The sequence below is a fragment of the Prionailurus viverrinus genome, chromosome A2 (assembly GCF_022837055.1).
Source record: "Prionailurus viverrinus isolate Anna chromosome A2, UM_Priviv_1.0, whole genome shotgun sequence".
NCBI lineage: Eukaryota > Metazoa > Chordata > Mammalia > Carnivora > Felidae > Prionailurus > Prionailurus viverrinus.
Genome location: NC_062562.1, coordinates 15,921,554 through 15,943,298, shown reverse-complemented (window position 1 = coordinate 15,943,298; position 21,745 = coordinate 15,921,554). Strand labels below are relative to the sequence as shown.

The 21,745-nt window shown below is 38.8% G+C and overlaps 1 protein-coding gene across 5 annotated transcripts in view; it reads left to right on the top strand.

The window, feature by feature from the left end:
• Positions 1-21,745, top strand: part of SETD2 (SET domain containing 2, histone lysine methyltransferase) — a 125,260-nt gene that overhangs the window by 6,980 nt on the left and 96,535 nt on the right. For 3 of the 5 annotated variants that reach the window (XR_007147728.1, XM_047838093.1, XM_047838120.1), the window contains exon 2: positions 21,513-21,552. Coding sequence is in view for 3 of the 5 variants with exons in the window: in XM_047838093.1 (XP_047694049.1) it covers positions 21,513-21,552 (40 nt within the window). In the remaining 2 variants the exon portion in view is untranslated. The remainder of the gene's footprint in view (positions 1-21,512; positions 21,553-21,745) is intronic. The other 2 variants (XM_047838103.1, XM_047838111.1) reach the window with 1 other exon arrangement.

Genomic DNA, 21,745 nt, shown 5'->3' with positions numbered 1-21,745 from the left:
AGTTGGTTTGAAGCTGGCCAACTGAAAATTCAATAGGTTTGTTGTTTTTCATAATGGGATTTATATTTGGAAGTCTACTTTCATGGATTCAAATGAGAGGGAGTTTACCTTGTGTAATTTTTGGTCACTGTGTGCTAGTAAAATGTTGTATTTGAGTTCCTTAGGTTTGGAATTCACGTATAATGTATTTTAATTTGACAATCTTTTTTTTTTTTTTTTTTTTAAAACTCTAGCTAGTGGTTACTTCAGTGCCTTTTCCAGCTAAGCAAACACATTGGTCATTTAGATGGAAGTTGGTCTAAATTCTTAAAGATGCTTTTTAGAGTGCTTTTTCTGTCAGATGCTCACATCTCACAGGTGATTATATCGTTGGGTTGGTGTGGGTGTTGATAGGAGTATGATCATGCTGGGAGGTCTGCTTTTTGGGAGCACTGCTTGTGGGCTTGCAAGAGCCTGGAGCAAGTGGTGGTTTCTGACTGTAGTTCTTTCTGCTGCCACTTCCTGCCAAATGCACTTAGATTCTCTTTGGGGAGAATTGGTTGTATAGTAATCACCGATATTTGCTTCATGATTAGCTCTTTGTGGAGACCCATGGATTAATTCTACTTTGAGTCTTTTGTCTGATATTTGGCCTCTTAGTGTGAATGGTTATTAATTACATACTTTCTACTTTAGTAGGCAGATGCTGCCAGGTTTAAAATTTTTATGAATTTTGTGTGAATGTAAAGTAGAGCTAATATTTTTCATAAATTACATAGATGGCAGCAAACTCGTTCTGTGGAAATCCATTTATTCTGATCTGGAGCACACACAGACTTCCTAAAATTACTTAGTTAAAAATACAACTCTTGGGGCGCCTGGATGGCGCAGTCGGTTAAGCGTCCGACTTCAGCCAGGTCACGATCTCGCCGTCCGTGAGTTCAAGCCCCGCGTCGGGCTCTGGGCTGATGGCTCAGAGCCTGGAGCCTGTTTTCGATTCTGTGTCTCCCTCTCTCTCTCTGCCCCTCCCCCATTCATGCTCTGTCTCTCTCTGTCCCCCAAAAAATAAATAAACGTTGAAAAAAAATTAAAAAAAAAAAATACAACTCTTCCATTATTTTATCAATTCTCGACCAGAGTATCTGTATCAACTATAAAACATAAGCTACATGTTTTGTGATGCTACTTTTGTGCTAAAAATTACCTAAAGAGATGAATTTTGTTGACATACAGTAAAACTTTTTGTTAGTAGTAGGTGAAAATATACTCCTAAAATTTTCCCCAAGATAACCTTAATAGGTATGCTCTTTAAGTAAGCTTAAGTTTACCACGTCCTTTAATAAATAGTTTATTGTATAATTCAGGAAGCCAATTGTCCCAATCACGAAAAGTATAATATAGCTTTTCTGGAAGATTAACAGCAGTTTGTGTAACACAGTAATGTTAATAGCTGAATATTAACACATTGAAACAGTGGTAGTTAAATAACTAATGTTTCCCCAATTATAATAATGCTTGCATTCATTACAGAGCCAGTGAGACTACCAAGAAATACTTGATGCCCATCTTTATTTGACTACTTACTTGTTAGAGAAGATAACAATAGTGCTAGAAGATATGAATTGGGGCAGGAGTTAGAACCTGGCTGTGATAGAGAACATTTTTTCAGCTATGCATATGATAGCTACAAAATTTGTTAGCTGGGTGCTTTTGTGAAATGTACCCATTGCTTAAGTATTTTTGTTCCCATCATTACTACTTTCCCACATAAATATTTTAAAAGATAAGTTTGCATGCATGTGCATTATTTCTAATTCTCCAACTTTTAAGATACTTCAGGTGATTGCTAATATGAAGCATCAGGAAAGGCTAAACATTTCATTAGAGCTGTCTATCAGCATTCATGCATTCTCTTGCTCCTTTTAGGCTTGTTTGGGTCTATCTATTGCTAGGACCTAAGGGGTTTTGTCTCATGTACTCAAAAATCCAAGGAACGTGAGGAATATGTTATGGAGACTCTTTTTTTCTAAAAAAAATTTTTAAATGTTTATTTTTGAGGGGGAGAGAGACAGAGACAGACAGCATGAGTGGGGGAGGAGCACAGAGAGGGAGACAGAATCTGAAGCAGGCTCCAGCCTCTGAGCTGTCAGCACAGAGCCCGACGCCAGGCATGAACTCGTGAACCACCACGAGATCATGATCTGAGCTGAAGTCGGACGCTTAATGGACTGAGCTACCCAGCGCCCCGAGACTTATTCTTCTAAAAAGAATCTCAATAACCATTGGGTACAGAGTAGTATGTGCTTAGTAAAAGTTTGAGTTGACCTGATTCTTCGTAACGGTCATTCTAATTTTCTGATAGAGTGAATAGCATCATTAATAATTACTGGCATCTTTCATAAGACATTCTTAAATAACTATTGCATTAGGACACAGAAGGTCAGGGAATTGAGGGTGAGTTGAGCTAATGAATATCATTGGTGATCAGAGAACTTTTTATGCTTCTTTCATTGGTCCTTGTGGAGACAGACTGATGAAAATTGTAGATCTCATGCTGGTGGCTTGAGAGAGAACATGAGTTGCTTCCTAAGGTTGGATAACCTATTGTGTTTTGTGCTAGACCAGTATTTTTCCCCCAGCTTTTTTAGTTGTTAGTTTTATATTTGTCTTTTCTCCAGGATGGATGCTCTATTTAAACTATGCCCTTTACCCTTGCTTTACCCTTGCTTAGTTGTCTTTCTATTCAAATCCTTCAGATCAACAGTCTCATTTATCTCTTTATGACTGTTGGGGCCAAAAGAAAATGATGAAACTACAGGTGTGGTGATAAAGAGTGTTTTTGGGTATACATTAAGGATGTGACACTGAAAAATGATAGAAAATTTGATCCTCTAAAATTGAGGCTTTTGGGGCACCCTGGCGGCTCAGTCCGTTAAACATCTCACTGGCTCAGGTCATGATCTTGCAGTTCATGGGTTCGAGTCCTGTATCGGGCTCTGTGCTGACAGCTCAGAGCCTGGAGCCTGCTTCAGATTCTGTCTCTTCCTCTCTCTGCCCCTCCCCTGCCTGTGCTCTTTCTCTCTCAAAAACAATAAACATTAAAAAAAAAAAAATTGAGTCTAAATAAAGGGGGGCACGCCTGGGTGGCTAAGTCAGTTGAACGTCCAACTTTGGCTCAGGTCCCAATCACACAGTTCATGAGTTTGAGCCCTGCATCTGGCTTGCTGCTGTCAGCACAGAGCCTGCTTCAGATCTTCTGTCCCCCTCTCTCTGCCCCTCCCAGGCTGACCCTCTCTCTCTCAAAAATAAACATATAAAAAAAATCTTTAAAATTGAGGCTTTTTTTCTCTAGGATAGCTGATGCTTTTTATACTGAAAAAACTGAAAATTTTATATGCTAAGCCTTAAACTGGAAGAAAATTATAAAGTTATATTCAGAGGTTTTTTTTTTTTTCATTATAATCAAACCTTTTAAACCTGATGCTAAGAAAAACTAGCTGAATTGAACTCTTGACTATTCAGCTAACATTTGTTGAATGCCAACCTTGTGATAAGGCTACAGAAGTAAGTACAGTGAGCTATAGCAGGGACATCTAACCCAGACTGGTAGAATAGAGGGGTAGATAGTTGGGGAGGGCTGCTCAGAGGATGTCTACTTAGTCTGAAAGAATGGGAGTTAGGCAAAAAGGGTGAATGGAGGATGCTCTAGGGTGACACTGAAGGGTAGGGTACATAGGGAAGATTGTCCCTATGTCCATTTCCTGTTAAAGATTCCTCTGCATTTGCCCCATTGTAAGCGGCTGAGCGGCACAAGAGGTGTCTTATGTAGGGAGGCCTTATTACCTTACCTAATGACTTCTCATTCCTCTGGCTTCCCCTGTTTTTTCCCCTCGACTCACTCATTACCGTGGTTTACCATGGCTTACCATGGCTGTGATTGTAAAGGGCATGGAAAATTGTGTCTCTCATTTTATAAATAAGAGAGGAAAAGAAGGCCTAAAGAAATTCAAGGTATGCTCACTAGTTTTGTGGCAGTACCACAACTTGAGCAAGGTCTCTTCATTTAACAATTTGTCAAAGACTAACTTTTTAATGATACTAGGGAATACCATTTATATTAGCTCTGCCATTTATAATCAATTGGATATCAGTATTCTGAGTTAACTTATTTTCCTAGGGGTCTTCTGGATTAGTCTTGAGGTGCTTAAAATAATTTAATTTGGAGGGTGCAGGGGATTCCCTCAAGTTATTTCTTTTCTCCAATTTTGCAAATACATATGCTAGAGGATTAGAGGGCTGAACATCAGTCATCTCAGCAAAAGGTACACTGGATATGTGGATGATCTAGATCTGCTCCTTTGGCCAAGTGCCTTAAATAGTCTGAAATCTTCATTGGAATTGAGCTTCTAGGAATTTTTAATCCCATGAGAAACTGCAGCCTTTATGTCATTCCGTATATTAAGGAAAACCAGAAGTACATAGGTAGATAACTTGCCTTTGTTAAGAGAGCTAGTAGGAAGAGAAGGTACACACCCCAGCTAATACGCCAGATCCCCAGCACCACAAGCCTGGCAGTGTGCAAGTAGCCCAGACGGGCCACGCCACCCCACAGTGAATCCCGCCCCTAGGAGAGGGGAAGAGAAGAGGGCTAGTAGTTATTTTTGTCTTCGTGTCCTGCATAATACTGCACTGCTGTTTGTGCATTTGCCTTACCAGTTCATGCTCTGTCCAAGTGATGAGGTAGTTCTAGTTCAAGGGTTCTCTTAGGACTTTAACTCAAGGTTTTGGGACAAATGGACACATCTCACAAGTAGTGATAATGAACATATTTGTGAGACCATAAGATGCCAAAGAGACTTCATTCCTTGTTTCTGACACCAGGGAATCAAAGTAGTTATGGCTTAATGGGAGAGACTGTGTTATCATGGCTACTGTGAAATAAACTTGTATGTAGCTTGCTTAGATGTCTATAGATATTTTTTCTATTTGAATTGTTTGGGAAATGAGACCATTATTACTCTTAACTTGGTCTAATTTGAACACCAAGACCCTAACTCAGTGATTCTCTGATCCAGAAATTTGTATCATTCAAGGTTAATTTAAAAACCAGTGCTTAAGTCATGGAGCTGAAAAGTAAAAAAAATAAATAAATAAAAAATAAAAAATAATAATAATAAAAAATAAAACAAGGGTTGATGTAAACTATGGCTCACAAGCCAAGTCTGGTGGACCACCTATTTTGTACCTATGAGCTAAGAGTGGTTTTTACATTTTTTAATGGTGGGGGATAAAATCAAAAGAATACCTCGTGACATATGAAAATTATATGAAATTCACATTTTACTACTTATAAATGAAGTTTTGTTGGAACACAGCCACACACACAAAAACCAACCTCCCCCCCCCCCGCCCCCCCAAAAAAACCCAGTGCTTATTTTTATGGTATTATGTAGATAGAAAGAAGATATAAAAGGTTGGTGAATGCTTAAATTGAGCCTAGATCATACTTTGATGAAATTTCTTAGTAAATTTTCTAATCTTTTGTTTTCATCAAAAGAAAGTTTGAAGAGGGTAAGTAACATTGTTTTCTCTCCATGGAGTTTCAGATTAGTTCTAGTTTAAGCCTAGGTTTAAACTAAATTGCTTTTGAGCTCATCAACAAATATCATACTTTGATTTTGTAAGAGGTGTGGTCTAGAATAGGGGTTGGCAAACTAGCCAGTGGGCCAAGTCCAGCCTTGCCTGTGTTAGCACAGACTATGAATTAATAATAATTATATCTTTTAAGTGGTTAAAAAAACTGAAAGAATAGTATCTTGTGACATGTAAAATGATATGACATTGGAGTTTTTATGTCAGTAAATAGAGTTATTGGAGCACAGCCACACTCATTCAGTTATTGTATATGGCTGCTTTCACACAAGAGTTGAATAGTTGTGACAGAGACTGCATGGCCTGTAAAACCTGAAATATTTACTTTCTGGCTCTTAATAGAAAATTTGCCTATACTTGTTCTAGAACACTGATGAAGAAAATCATTTCCAAGACTGCTTATGTAAAGTTTTAAGATAGGTTAAATTTTCAGGAAAGCATGGCCCATCCTAGTTTTATGCTTTTTTAGAGTGTCTTGGAAAGAAGCTCATTGTACCCCAACTTGGCATTAGTGATGAATATCACAGTGATATTAGAATAATTCTAAATTAGGGGCGCCTGGGTGGCTCGGTCGGTTAAGCGTCCGACTTCGGCTTAGGTCATGATCTCACGGTCCGTGAGTTCGAGCCCCGCGTCGGGCTCTGTGCTGACCGCTCAGAGCCTGGAGCCTGTTTCAGATTCTGCGTCTCCCTCTCTTTCTGCCCCTCCCCTGTTCATGCTCTCTCTCTGTCTCAAAAATAAATAAATGTTAAAAAAAAAAAATTAAAAAAAAATTCTAAATTATTATAAACTTTTAAGAAGAAGCTTTAAACTTTCACGTTGTTTTTCTCTATATCAGTCAGAATATAGAATTTAATGTAAGGAATTGGTCAAAAGGGTTTTTGGAGAACTGAGAAAATGAAAAGGGGACTCTGAAGGTAGTAGTGATAGAAAGGCAGGAAGTAACTACCCATCTTAGCGCTGAGAGGAAAAAGGGAAAAAGGGTGTGGTTCTCAGAACCCAGAAGCTTGGAGTAGGGCCCCTTGGAGCTGAGATCTCTGAGGACGGGGGTATTGGACATGCTGGTGTCTGAGGAGTTGCAGTCAGGCTGGTCTGGGATTATGGAAGAAAGGTAGAAACTGCAATCAGCGCCCGGGAGAAGTGTATTCGTGGATCAATACATGTGGGAACTGTGCCCAGTAGGAAGAAACAAGTTCCCTCCTACCTTTCCAGCTTTTCAGTCTTCCTCTAGCACATGCTATTTGTGTCAGAGGAGCAATGTAGTTTACTGTCACAAGAGTGTAGAAAGTGTGGGCCGGGAGCTGAAAGTATCTTAATAGAGGACAGATGGTCTAAACATATTGAAACATTTCTCAAAGCTCCAGGTAAGAAATGATTCTAGTATGTTTTCAGGAATCTGGGAAGGTAAAAAAGAAATCCAAAAAGAAGATTTTTGATATATTTTTTAAAATATTTATTTTTGAGAGAGAGAGTGCAGCAGAGAGGGTGACAGAAGTTCTGAAGGGGGCTCTGCGCTGATAAGCAGAGAGCCCCATGTGGGGCTCGAACTCACGAACTGTGAGATTATGACTTGTGCCGAAGTTGGATGCTTAACTGACTGAGCCACCCGGGTGCTCCGATGTTTTTTTTTTTAAGTTTATTTATTTTGAAAGCATGTGCAGAGTTTGCTAGGGGGAAGGGCAGAGAGAGAGGGAGAGAGAATCCCCAAACTGATAGTGTGGAGCCTTATGTGGGGCTTGAACCCACGAACTGTGAGATCATGACCTGAGCCAATATCAACTGACTGAGCCACCCAGATGCCCCAAAAGGAAATTTTGGACAAGCATCGTGAAATGTGTGTAGAGGTCTTTTTTTTTTTTTTTTTTTTTTTTTTTTATAAAGGTCCTGATATCTGTTCCTCACACATTCTTTTTTTAAAGTAAAATCCTGGCTTTTGTTTACCTTGGTCTGTAGGAATGAAGAATATCTGAACTTTGTTAGATAGCAGTAAAACCCTAACATATAAAAAATGGGGACTTTTTGTATATGCTTCAGTTTTGGATTTTCTATTACCTAACAGGAGAGTAAGTCCAGTTATCAATTATTAGGAAATAAGGGGTTCTAAATAGGATAAAGCCAATTTGCACATCATCTAGTGTTTCTCAAACTGCCTGTAGTTTATCATGGATTGGTATACCTTAAAAACATACAATAAAAATTAAGTCCTAGAAAAATGAAGTGAAAAATTAAGAATCCAACACCACTGGTTGAACAGTTTTGTATCTTCATTGTGGTGGTGGTTACATGAATAGTTTTGCATAGAGCTACTTGCACACAAAAATGAATATGAATGCAGGTTAAAAAGAATGGTGAAAACTGAATAAGGTCTAATCTGGTGAACAGTAATGTACCAATGTAAATTTCCTGGTTTTGATGTTGGACCTCAGCTACGTAAGATGTCACCATTGGAGGGGGCTGGGTGAAGTGTACAGAGACTCTTTGTACTATTTTTGTAACTTCCTGTCAATCTGTAATTATTTCAAAATAAAAAGCTTAAAAAAGTATAAGCCAACTGATCACTGGTCAAGGTCAAATTGCTATAAAAGTTTCCAAACTCTGGTCTCAATTTCTGTACTTGTAGATATGTAACAAACTTAGCCAGATGGCACTGGCCTAAAGACTACAGTTAAGTGTAACTTTTCAACTTCTGTAGCTACTCTGTATTTTTACCATTCTCCTCAATCTCTCTCTACCTTTCACCTCCTACTTCTGTGTCTCTATTCATTTGTTTAAAATTATTTACTATGCACCTTTTTAGTGACAAGACCTGGGGATATAAAAATGAGGAAGGTCTTTGCTATTTATGCTTATTTTCTAAAAGTGGAGACTATTTTTTTTTTTTTAAGTTTATTTTGAGAGCAAGAGCATGCAAACAAGTGGGGTGGTAGGGGCAGAGAGAGAGGGAGAGAGAGAATCTGGAGCAGAACCCATGCTATCTGTGTGGAGCCTGACCTGGGGCTCAATCCTATGAACCGAGAGAGATCATGACCTGAGCTGAAATCAAGAACTGGAAGCTTGACTGAGCCACCCAAGTACCCCAAGACTATTAAAAAAATTTTTTTTTCTTGATGTTTATTTTTGAGAGACAAAGAGTGTGAGTGGGGGAGAGACAGACAAGTCACACACACGCACACACATATGCGCGCGCGCACACACACACACACACACACACACACACACACACACACACAGAATCCCAAGCAGGCTCCAGGCTCTGAGCTGTTAGCACAGAGCCCGATGCGGGTCTCGAACTCATGAACTGAGAGATCGTGACCCTAGCTGAAGTAGGCTGCTTAACTGACTGAGCTACCTAGGCGCCCCAAGACTATTTAAGTTTATTTTTATTTTGAGAGAGATAGCAAGTGGGGTAGGGGAGGCGGGGCAGAGAGAATGAGAATCCCAAGCAGGCTCTGCACTGTCCACACAGAACCCAGTACAGTGCCCGAACTCACGAACTATGAGATCATGACCTGAGCTGAAATCGAGAGCCGGACGCTTAACCAACTGAGCCATCCAGGTGCCCTGAAACTATTTTTTTTTAACTGAACTGTAATTGACATCAGTATTTTATTAATTTCAGGTGTACATCATAGTGATTTATATTTTTATGCATTATGAGTAAATGCTGTTGTTAAAGAATCTTACAAATATGTATCCAAATTGCTAACAATGCCCATTTATTTTGCGTATTAACTATGTGCCAGGCACTATATGGAGGATTTTATTTATTTTTTTTAAGATTCTATTTTTAAGTAATCTCCACACCCAACATGGAGCTCGAACTCACAACCCTGAGATCAAGGGTTGCATGTCCACCTACTGAGCTGGCCAGGTGACCCTACGTATGGAGGATTTTAAATTGATGTTCTCCTTGATCCTCTCTTTGAAGTAAATAGAGTAGTACTCTTTCAGCTTTTTTTACTTAAGTTTTTTTTTTATTCAAAGAGAGAGCTGGGACGGGCAGAGAGAGGGAGAGACACAATCCCAAGTAGGCTCTGCGCTGTCAGTGCAGAGCTCAACACGTGGCTCAAACTCCTGAACCATGAGACCATGACCTGAGCGGAGACCCAAGAGTCTACCCCTTAATTGATTGAGCCATCCAGGTGTCCTAAAGTTTTTATTTTAAAACATGCCACTTTTATGTTGAAAATCTTAGTTCCTAATGACATTAATGGAATGGCTTATTTGCTTTATCCATTTTTATGTGACAGTTTCAGTGGTAATACCAGTATTATAACAGACTACTAACAGTGTAAGATTTCTTTATGATTTTTTTTTTTTTTTTTACCTTCAGGATATATTCCAGGAAGGTATTTTTAGTCAAAATAGTTCAACTTTTCTTCATGTTTGTGCCAGTCACCAATTTGGTATAGTTTTAATAGTTTGAATTTCTAGAAATTATTTTTTTATTTTCTCATTAAAAAATGCATCATTTACATGATTCCAAAGTTACTGCAATAAAAGAATGTTCAAAGAGGCATAGCTTTCATTCTTATTTTTTTTTTACCATGTCCTTTAACATGTAATAATTATGTTTAATTTTGGTTGAGTCTTCCATTTTGAACATAGAAGCACACAAAACTTGCTGTTTTGTGTCTTGCTGTTCACTTAACAATGTATTCTGGAGATCATACCAGAAGAGTATACAGAGCTCTTCATCATTGCTTTTAATGTTGTGTACTGCTTCATTGAATGGATGTGGCAGAGTTACTCAAACACTCTTTTGATGAACATTTAGGCTATTTCCAGTCTTTTGCTATCACATGCATAACCTTTGCATTTTATTTTAACCTTCATTTTCCATGCATGAAAGTGTGAGGGGTGGTGCTTTTTTTTTTTTTAAAGTGCATTTAATTCACAATGATCTTACATTATCATCAACTTTGCCTTGTAAGAATAAGTATTTCAGGGTTTGTTTTTGTTTTTAGGCATGGGTATCTTTGCCATACTTCTACTTGTGTTAGCTGACTTGAAACCTTTCTCTTTTACACCTCAAGCACTAATTTGCTATTTTGGGGAAAATACTTAAACTTCACAACAGTCAGAAAATAAATGGTGGCTATTATGTTTAAGGTGGTGTTCCTGAAGAAAACTGACCTTTATACCTTTTTGGTGTGTTTTGGTTTTGGTCTGGTGGTAATTTATTCTAGGAACTTTCTGAGTTGCTGTATTCATTGTGTTACCAAAATTAAATGCAGCCCATGTAGATTTTTTTTTTTAGATTTATAACAAACATGTGAAACATGAAAAAATGAAATTATTTTTAGAAGCATTTTTAATATTAACACAAAAGAAAGCAGATTTATGAAAGAGAAAGATCCTGAATTATTTGTGTATAAAAAGAGAAACCTCTTTTGTCTCATGTGTAGATTTAATCACATCACATGTTTTACTTTCATTGTTTCAATTTTGAAAGTGGATTTTAAAGAGCCAATTTGCATCAGCATCTATAACCACATGAAGGAACTGACCACCATCTATTTTCCTGTTTCTGTTTAATGTGGTTAAGCAAGAGTAGGACTGGAAGATTGGCATTAAGTAGTCACCTGCTAAAATACAGGATAGGTACAGCTTTTTAAACATTAACTAGTTTATATCCTACAGGTCTGTCTATAGTTAGCCATCTCCCTCAGACTCTTGGTATGCCACACCTTTCAGTATAGTAGCTCTTCATAGAAGAACCTAGTCTGAAGTTGAGATGGGGGAAAAAAAACCTGAATGATTTCTTGCATCCAGTTTAGGAGTTGTAATAGACACATGACCATCAGGACTGTTACTCTGTTTCACGATACAGCCCCTTCTGTTGCTAGGTAGATAAATTACTAGTACACTGAGTCAAAATATATTTATCTGAAACTTTTTGCCCTTTGCTCCCAGTTCTGGGTAATAGCTAATAAATATTTGTTAAAGAGCAAGGGCTCTGCAGTGAAAAAAGCCTGGATACTTGTCTGTCACTTTGCTAGCTATGATGTTAGGTTTCTCCATTTGCAAAATGAGAATACAAGTAGTACCCCCTTCATAGTTTTGAGGACAAGATAAGCTAGATGTATGTAAAGCATTAAACCTACTACCCCCAAAGTAGGAAACATTGTTAGCTGCTTGTAGTGGTGATGGTGGTCTAATGGGGCTGTAAGACAATAGTGTAATGTGACCAGCTCACTAAGAACTTATCCTCCACTCTTTCTGTTGTGGTTCATTGCCTGGTACTAAAATTGAATTTCAGCATTTATGCATTTCTGTGTTTTAAAGATTGTTTGGTACTGGGTATCCCCTCCCACATTTGCTCAGTGAGGAAAATAAAACAGGTAATTTGAGATTTAACCCCAAATAGTGAATAAAGGTAGTGAAATCCATTTGTTTTTATTTATTTAAAAAAAATGTATATTTACTTATTTTGAGAGAGAGGGAGAGGGAATGCAAGTGCAATGAGGGGCAGGAGGTGGGGGGGGTGGAGGGTTGGGGGCAGGGAGAATCCCAAGCAAGCTCTGCATAGTGAGTGCAGAGCTCTGCGTGGGGCTCAGTCCCATGAAATGTGAGATCACGACCTGAGCCGAAATTAAGAGTCAGCCACCTAACTGGCTGAGCCATCCATGTGCCCTGTGAAACTCATTTGAATGTAACAGGCCTTAAAATGTTCAAAATCACCATACACCCCAGTTTATGGGTTTTGGAAAAAGATTGCTTGAAGAAAACATAATTCACTTAATGCAGGTGCTCCTGCAAACTAATTTGGAAGACAAATTTAGAAACATTTCAGGTAAATATACAATTGTTAACATTTGGGATGATATTCTTACCTTCCCTCAGTGACTATGGAACTCTAAAGATCAGCTGTGTTTGTTTACAAAGTGATTGCTTGTTTAAAGAAAATAAGTTATTAGCTTTAATCACCATAATATGTAGGTTCTCTATTTTTTACAGTTTATTGAATTAGAGAGTGAGCATGAGCAGGGAGAGGCAGAGAGAGAGAGAGAAAGAAAGAAAAAAAGAAAGAATCCCAAGCAGGCTCTATACTGACAGAGAAGAGCCCGATGCAGGGCTCGAACCCACAAACCACGAGATCATGACTTGATCTGAAATCAAGAGTCAGATGCTTAACCGACTGAGCCACCCAGGCGCCCCTGTAGGCATTCTGTATTAAAGTTTAAGCTTTTGGGATATAAGAATAGTTGATGGGTATGATATTGGGGGAGAGAGATGCAGTTTTGATCTATATCTATCTCTCTGTTTTGATCAAATTATTTCCTGTGAGAATCTTCTTGCCTGTAACTTGAATAACATCTCATTAATTTTTTTTTCTAGATTTAATCTGTATACATGAGCCTCTATCTGGAGCTCTCTGTATGCTTCAGATACTATGATAGTTGAAGATGAGGACTTAAAATGAGTGAGAAATAGTGCTTCTGTTTGTCAGGTCCATTGGCACTAATTCAGGCTAGCATATTCATCCCAAAGGGCTTTGCCTAAAGTTTCTACGCCTTTCATGAAAAGCAGTGTGGTATTCATGGTTTTATTATTTACATAAGTCACACATTTATCATCAGTGTTTTAATTTTTTTTTTTTTTTTTTTTTTACGTTTATTCCTTTTTGAGAGACAGAGCACAAATGGGGGAGGGGCAGAGAGAGAGGGAGACACAGAATCTGAAGCAGGCTCCAGGCTCCAAGCTGTCAGCACAGAGCCCGATTAGGGGCTCGAACTCACAAACCGCAGGATCATGACCTGAGCCGAAGTCGGACACTTAACCGACTGAGCCACCCAGGCACCCCTCTCATCAGTGTTTTAATTCACTTGTCCTCTTGGGTCCTGTTTTTCGGATGAGAGAGTAGGGCAAATGTTATGAATTAATTTATGGCCTGTATGGCTTATTTTTTTCTAGGGTCACTTTTTAGGTGTTTCCCTCTTTTCCTTTGAGAATTGCTTGAGATGAGAAAGTTAAAACATGGTACTCTTGTTAAGGAATTTCTTTGATTCAAAAAGTAATGAGAATTTATGCTAGGGATGGTAAACCGAGGGGGGGATTACACACTAAGGACAAGAGTAGCCTTTGTCTCTTTGTAACTTAAACCCTAGTTGGGAAGGCAGAAACAGTAAATGGAAGTCAAGGTTGTATGTGATTGTCACTCTGCAAAGTACATGGTGTAGCGGTTGAGTTTAGTGGTAGTGTCTGGAGTGGTAAGGAAAGGGGTAGGAAAAGGGCATACAGTACTGAGTACATACTTGATAATTGGCAAGTGAATGAAGGTGAGACCAAAGTGGCTGAGAGAATGAATAAGATGGGTTTGGCGGCGGGGGGGGGGGGGGGGGGGGGGAGGGGAGGGGGGGCGGAGTACCTGGGTGGCTCAGTCGGTTAAGCGTCCGACTTCGGCTCAGGTCATGATCTCATGGTCCATGAGTTCGAGCCCCGCGTCGAGCTCTGTGCTGACGGCTCAGAGCCTGGAGCCTGTTTCAGATTCTGTGTCTCCCTCTCTCTGACCCTCCCCCATTCATGTTCTGTCTCTCTCTGTCTCAAAAATAAATAAACGTTAAATTTTTTTTTCAACGTTTATTTATTTTTGGGACAGAGAGAGAGACAGAGCATGAATGGGGGAGGGGCAGAGAGAGAGGGAGACACAGAATCGGAAACAGGCTCCAGGCTCCGAGCCATCAGCCCAGAGCCTGACGCGGGGCTCGAACTCCCGGACCGCGAGATCGTGACCTGGCTGAAGTCAGACGCTTAACCCACTGCGCCACCCAGGTGCCCCTGACCCTTGTCTTTTAGGATGTTGGTCCCTAATGACAATTCACCCTCTTGCCTTTTTTTTTTTTTTTTTTTTTTTTTAAGGTAAGGTATCTTTAAAGCTATTTGACTAATGAGGGTGAAGAAAAAGATACAGACGATAGAGGAAAGGAAATAGGAAATACATCTTTGAGAAGGCAAGAGGATGGGGCATAGAGTTAAGTGATGGGATCTTCAATTGAGAGTGGTCAGGGTCATGGTAGTGATGGAGATTTGGGGTAGGGGGATGTGTGAAACAGGTACCTAGGAGAGTAAGGAAGGGAATTGAGTGGCACAAGTCATAGAGTTAGTGAATGGTAGGGATAGGGTTCTGACCTAGGAATTATCAAAGTTTAATCTTTTTTGCTGTGTTACATTGCCATCCTAATAAGCAAAGTAATAAATGCTGAAGAAGGTATGCTTTCATGAAGGACAATCAGGAAATCGAGATGAGGTTGAGCTGAAAAAGGAAAATTAAAGAGAAAGCCCCCCCCATTAGCCTTCTCATTTATGGAAATTATTATTACCTTGTATTATAGTTATTTGGTATACCTCTGTGCCATATTACTTTAAGTAAAGGATGAAAATCTGGGTAGGAACTGTGTATGAACTTGATATCTTGCCCTAACAGAGTTAACACTGCCTTCAGAAGGATAGATCCTTAAATAATTGTTGAACAAATAGTCTTGTGATTGATAAGAGTACTGATACTTGTAGTTAAGTGTTGCCTTTCTAAAATAAGTCGTTGGGCAATCCATCAGTGTGGTTGTGTGCTGTTAAAAGACATGTTGTGATGTAGTCTCCACATTTGCTTAAGCCTCGCTAGCTCATGGTATGAAAACCTTGGCCTACAGAAGGATTACTCAGTTTGTTGAGAAGAGGTTTGCAAATGTGTGTGACCATAGGTGAGGCTGTGGCTGTGAGCTAGGTAGATATGATCTTTTGTAATAAAAATTTTACTTATGAAGACTTTCTCTCCGGTGTATTACTTTTCCATATCATTGAATATCTGAGGCATTTAAAGTCTTAAATGTATGACACTGCAAGTGCCTAAACTGTGTAAATGTCAAAACCTGCCCGACTTCAGTGCATTCAGACTTCTTTTTCCATGACAGATGTTTTTGTTTGTACTTGTTAGGGAGCGGGTCACAGATTTAGCAACCTGAAATGGAAACAAATGGAGGGGGGAGGAGAGTGGCTGAAGCTATGAAATTCCAGGTCTTCCCTAACGGTGGAGATAGTGACTTTAGTACTTGAGAAGCGCTGTGACCCTTCCTTGGTCCTGGGTGTATACGGCAAGCTACCTTTCTTCCAGAGAGCTCAGAGTACTACTTGAGTATACCTCTGGGTGGGGTTGTGTTACAAGCAGTGTTGGGAAATGGTCTTCAGTTTGTCATTGGTGGCTTCCTTCCTTTTGTTATCAACACTTCTCTTATCTCTTAAGTTTTTAGTTCTTCACACTACCCTGAGTCTGCAATTTCAGTCTAGTATAGGGTCTAGTTTTGATGTAGCTTATCCTCATCGCTGCTTTCCAGAATATGAATTTGGAACATTTGAGGTAGTGTTTCTCTAGCTGAGGCTCTAGGATCTTGAAGAGTCCATACAGTGTTTTTCATAAAAAATTCTTATGGGGTGTAGATTTTGTGAGGGTATTTAAAAGTTTTTCATATTTGATTATCTTAAGTTGAAAAAATAATTTTTAGTTTTGAAATAATGTCAAACTTACAGAATGGCCAAAAACAATACAGAGATTTCCTATATACCCTTCACCCCATTGTGAACATTTTATCATTTATCATTCTTTCTACACACATACGTTGCTTTTTTTTTTTTCTGAAATGTTTGATGGTTATAGTCATGATGCCTTTTACCCCCATATCCTTCAGTGTGTACTTGCCAAAAACAAAGGCATTCCCTTAATATAATCACTGTACAATTATCAATTTTGAGAAATTAACATGGATACAATTCTGTTTGCTAACTACAAACGTTAAACATTATTTTGACCAGTTTTAAATTTTGAAATTTATTTTTCCTGAAAACTGCCACTTTCCAGTGGTAACCTTCAAGTAAAATAAATTATAATATATGAATTTTAATATTAAAAGAGTATTATTTAATATTTTAATATATTTTCTTAGGTCAGTGTTCTTAAGTTGAGATCTAGCCTTAGATATCTGACAATTTTTTGTCTTCTTAAAAAAGGCCCATGTGTCCCTCAAATGTGAGAAACACTGAGCATTTGAGGAGTATCTGATTTTTATTTTTTGTTAATTTTTTCAGAGAGAGAGAGAAAGAACGAGCTAGCACTAGTGGGGGAGAGGGAAAGGGAAAGAGAGGGAAAGAATCTTAAGTAGGTTCCACTCTGAACGTGGATGTGGGGCGGGGCTTGATCCCACAACCCTGGGATCATGACCTGCGCCAAAATCAAGTCAGTGCTCAAAGGCTGAGCCACTCAGGCGTCCCAGGATTATATGAGTTTTTAGTAGGAAGTCTTTAAAGATGAGATAGGAGTGGATCTTTAAAGTGTTATTAAAATCCACATAAAGTAATAAGTGCTGCTTCTGATTTGTAGTTCAGGAAATTCAGTGAACTGAAGGCCTGGAATGAGACCTTCTAGGATCACACTTTTAGCTTTTCATCTGGGGCAGGAATTCTATCTCATTTGAGGTAAGTTCTTATCCAGATTCTTCGTAAACGTTTCTGATGAGGAGGAAACTTAAGTGCTCTGTACAGTGACACATTCTAGTTGCAGACGTATCACATCTGATTTTTATAAATCAGTAAGAAAGACCAGCAACTCAACTGATTGGCCAAAGACCTGAAAAAGCACTTCCCAGCTAAAAGGAAACACCAATGACTTACAAACATGAAAAAGCTATTATGATGGTAGAACTAAAAATGAAGCTATGTCTGTTGTATGTTGATATATAATACCTAAGGCTTTAAATGAACAAAAACAAGGTATAGAAAGGTATGTTTCCTTTTGTGTGTTTTCTCCTTAAAAAGAGATACATATGCTCACATATGCACACAATTTCTGGAAGGATATACAAAACTTAACAATAGTTGCCACCGGAGAGAGATATCTAATTTTAGTTGTATATCTTTTTGTATTATGAATTTCTCTTGTGGGTATGTGTATTTTTCAAATAAAATGAATTTAAAATGTTCATACTTAAAATGAGCTAAGATCTGTCATTCTGTCCTTCTGTTGGTCACAGGTCCAACTTTTGGAATTGTGCAAAATAGGACTATTTTAAGTTTTCTGATATTCTATAAATAAATCACTGTGGTCTTGTAAGTGGTCTTTTCCCCAGTGTAACTAAAAATACTTGTTTAAGGGGCGCCTAGGTGGCTCAGTCGGTTAAGCGTCCGACTCCTGCTCAGGTCATGATCTCACAGTCCATGAGTTCGAGCCCCGCATCGGCTGTGCTGACAGCTCAGAGCCTGGAGCCTGCTTCCGATTCTGTGTCTCCCTCTGTCTCAAAAATAAATAAACATTAAAATTTTTTTTTTTTAAATAAAAATACTTGTTTAACTGTAACTATTTCTTGTATGACCTGGTATCCAGAATAGACTCCCTTGCTATCCAACTTGTTTATATTTATGAATATTCTTGATATGGTCAAGTCTCTCTCATACCAGGCTTCCCTTTGGAGGCTTCAGTTTTTGTGTCCTAGCCAGAGAGATTGGGTAGTTAGTGGGTTGATTTTAATAATCATGTTATTTCTTTGGATCTTCGAACTGCTGTGATGAAATCTCTTAATTCCTTTTCCACATGTGCCCTGTGACCTCATTGAGATTTGTCACCATGTTGACCCAGATTAATCAACATTCTTGAAACAGTTCTTCAGCAAGCTGCAAATATTTGTCCTGTACATTTTTGACAGCTTGCTTCAATATTCCTGATTTTTCTTCTGTAGTAGCTTTTCAAAAGAAGAAGTAAGGCCGTTCCAGCACAATCTTATGCTAAAGAGTTAAATGCCTGTTTGCGCATGCCTCATTATTTTTCATGTCAGAGATCCTGGGGACTCTGTATACCTTTGTTCCATCAGCCTTCCCTTGACATGATGTTATGTTATTTACCAAAACAAGTTTCCTTGTTACTAAACGTTTGTGACTGATTCTTGCTATTAATTGTGGCCTCACAATTTCACTTCTTCAAAAAGGTCTTGTCCTCTTATTGCAGTGGCAGTCTGCTTCCATGACCACAGCGAGCTATTGTCATTATTGGAAATGTACCCTAACTCTGTTACTCTGACCAGAATTTCCAGTTCTTTCACCTCACCCTTTTACCTCACTTTCTGGTTTCCAGCACATTTACTCTTTGAAGCTTCAAGCATCTTGCCCTTACCCTGTTCCTTCAGTTTATCAGCTTCTTCCAGATTTCTCTCTTCTCTGTTATCTATGGATTACTAGGTCAGTCATTTCAGTATTCTTGGGAATGCCCTCAGTTCTCTCATCTTGCTTGCTTTCTACCTCTCTTGTCCCATCCAGCTTCCTGGAGTAACTCACCAGTTGTTTCTTCTGGTTGTTTCTAGATAGTTTAATGCTGCCAGCCAAGTAGAATAAGTGTGCTGATAAGCTCTTATATAAATTAGTAATATAGTCCACTTCCATTTTTGTTTCTTACACTTTTGTTTAAGTATTTTGCCCTGTTTCTTCTCTCAACTTTCAGCTGAGGATGTGAGAGAGAAATGCTTACTTTATTTTGAAACTTAACTGTGTCTTCACTTATCTGTATTTCTTTCTTTCTTAAAAAAAAATTTTTTTTTATCTTTATTTGTTTTTGAGAGAGAGAGAGAGAGAGAGTGTGAGTTGGGGAGGAGCAGAGAGAGAGTGAGATACAGAATCCGAAGCAAGCTCCAGGCTCTGAGCTGTCAGCACAGAGCCCGACGCGGGGCCTGAACCAATAAACCATGAGATAATGACCTGAGCTGAAGTCGGAAGCTCAACCGACTGAGCCACCCAGGTGCCCCTCTTTTTTTTTTTTTTTTTTAATTCATTTTGGGAGAAACAGAGTGAGTGGGGGAGGGGCAGTGGGGGGGAGGGGAAAGAGAGAGAATGAATGAATGAATGAATGAATGAATGAATCCCAAGCAGGCTCTGTGCTGCTAGCACAGAGCCTGTTATGGGGCTTGAACCCATGAAACCATGAGATCATGACCCAAACCAAAACCAAGAGTGGGACACTTAACCGACTGAGCCACCCAGGTGCCCCTGTGTCCCCTTCTTTCAAGATCATTCCCTTCAATCTGTTGTAGTGATTCCATACTTTTTGTGATCTAAACACCTTGTTTGCTCACCTGCTCTATTTGTGATGAGGGAGAGAAGCAAGATACAGAATGGCTTGTATGGTATGATTGCTATACTTAAAAAGAAAGATCTGTGTTTAAGTACCACCACCCCCCCCCCCCCCCCCAACAACCATGTACACAAAAGAAGCATTAGAGGGCTCAGTAGACTAAGGTGTTAACAGCAGTCTCTGGATATTGGATTGTGGACTCTTCCTTTTGCTTGTTTTGTAATTTGAATTTTCTCTATTGAAATGCTTTTGCCATGAGAAAATTAAAAGGAAATTTATATTTCCCCCCGTATTTTTTGTACATGCTTATATTCTTTTTATTACAAACATCTTATTATCAAGTTCTGGGAAATGTCTTGCCATCTCTGTCAAGCAGTTCTCTGAATATCCACTGAAAAGGGGAGTATAAATAGGAATGACCTTCCAAATGCCCTGACATGTCCAGGTACCTTTTATGTTCTTGAAAAAATTCCACATGATACTAATTTAAATCAAATCTAGTAGGTCATGGATTGTAAGACACAACTATTTTATGAACCACTAGGAAAGGAAAACATTCTGCCAATCAAACTATGATGTTATTGATAGTATGATGCAGAGGTGGTATATGTGGGGAAAATGTACCTCACAGAATTAATGAAATATAGTTGTTCTCAGATTGCATCTGTGAAGTGTTTAGTGGTTTTGGAATAGGAAAAAAGTGTTTAACCTTGACCTCACTCCCAATCTCATCCTTGTATTGCCATCCTTTCCCCCTCTTCATTACTTGGTTTTTGTATGGCTATGTAGACACTGGTGAATGGACTGAATTATGATGGAGTGAAGCCTACATTTGGAGACCAGGTTTTTGTACATTTCTTTTAAGGGACATTTCAAACAGATGATTATACTCCAGTCTTGCCATGTAGCCTGCAGAGTGGTCTGCTTAAAATCCTAATCTGGCTGTCATCATCCAAAGCCCTTTTGTAGCTTCCTTTTCCCCAGGATGCCTTGGCGCACTGGTGTACACCAGACTTTTGGCTTTTGATTCCTCAGTCTCAGGACACAGTGTGGTTACCTTTTTTAGAACATAACTGTGAGCTCGGAGAGCCACATGCTGTGATGTGGAGCAGAGCGTATACCTTGTGTTCAGCAAAGGGACTGCTGAATGGACACCACAAAGGATTGAGAACCCCTAATCCATAAAATGAACTGTGTTTCTCCTCATGAGAAACCTGTCTGTGGACTTGGCTACTGTCCCCTATATTGGCTACTTTCTGCCTTACACTTTATACTCCGGTAATGCTGAACTGTTTATAGTTTTCTTGCACATGTTGTTCTGCGTTTTAATCTCTTTGCCTTTGTGGGGAATCTTCCTCTGCCTGGGATCTCCCTACAAATGTATCTTCAGGAACTACTCCTCTTTTAGGAAGGATTTTTTTGCTTTCCTATTCTTCTACTAAACTGAGTTATTAAACTGCATTTTCTCCCTTTGCTGTTACACTGCGCGTATTTCTTTGTATTTATTCCATTATGTTGGAATTACTTTGTAACAAAATTGTATTTTGTTTTACAGGACATTAAGCTTTTTAAGGGCAGGGACTGTGTTCACCTTTTATTTCACAGTGCTGGTATTATCTTCAATAAATATTTGCTGTACTAAATGTAATTGAAACTTTGAAGGAATGAACAGCTCATGTCAAAAACCTATAGGTTGTCGGTATCCTAGGTTTTAATAATAAAAAACTTTGATTTCAATTGTTTTTAGTATTTATGATTTCTTTTTATTCTTTTGCATGCTCTCTTGGCTGGATGGCAATAGAGAAGAAGAAAATGAGGTAAGTATAATTTAACTAGTTATTCAATGATTATTGGATTAAAAACTCAAAATTTAGCTATGTTTTTTGTTTTGTTTGGTTTTTAAGATTTTATATTTAAGTACTATCTACCCCCAGCTTGAGGCTCGAACTCAACAATCCCAAGACCAAGTGTTGTTGCATGCTCCACTGACTGACTGAGAGCCAGGTGCCT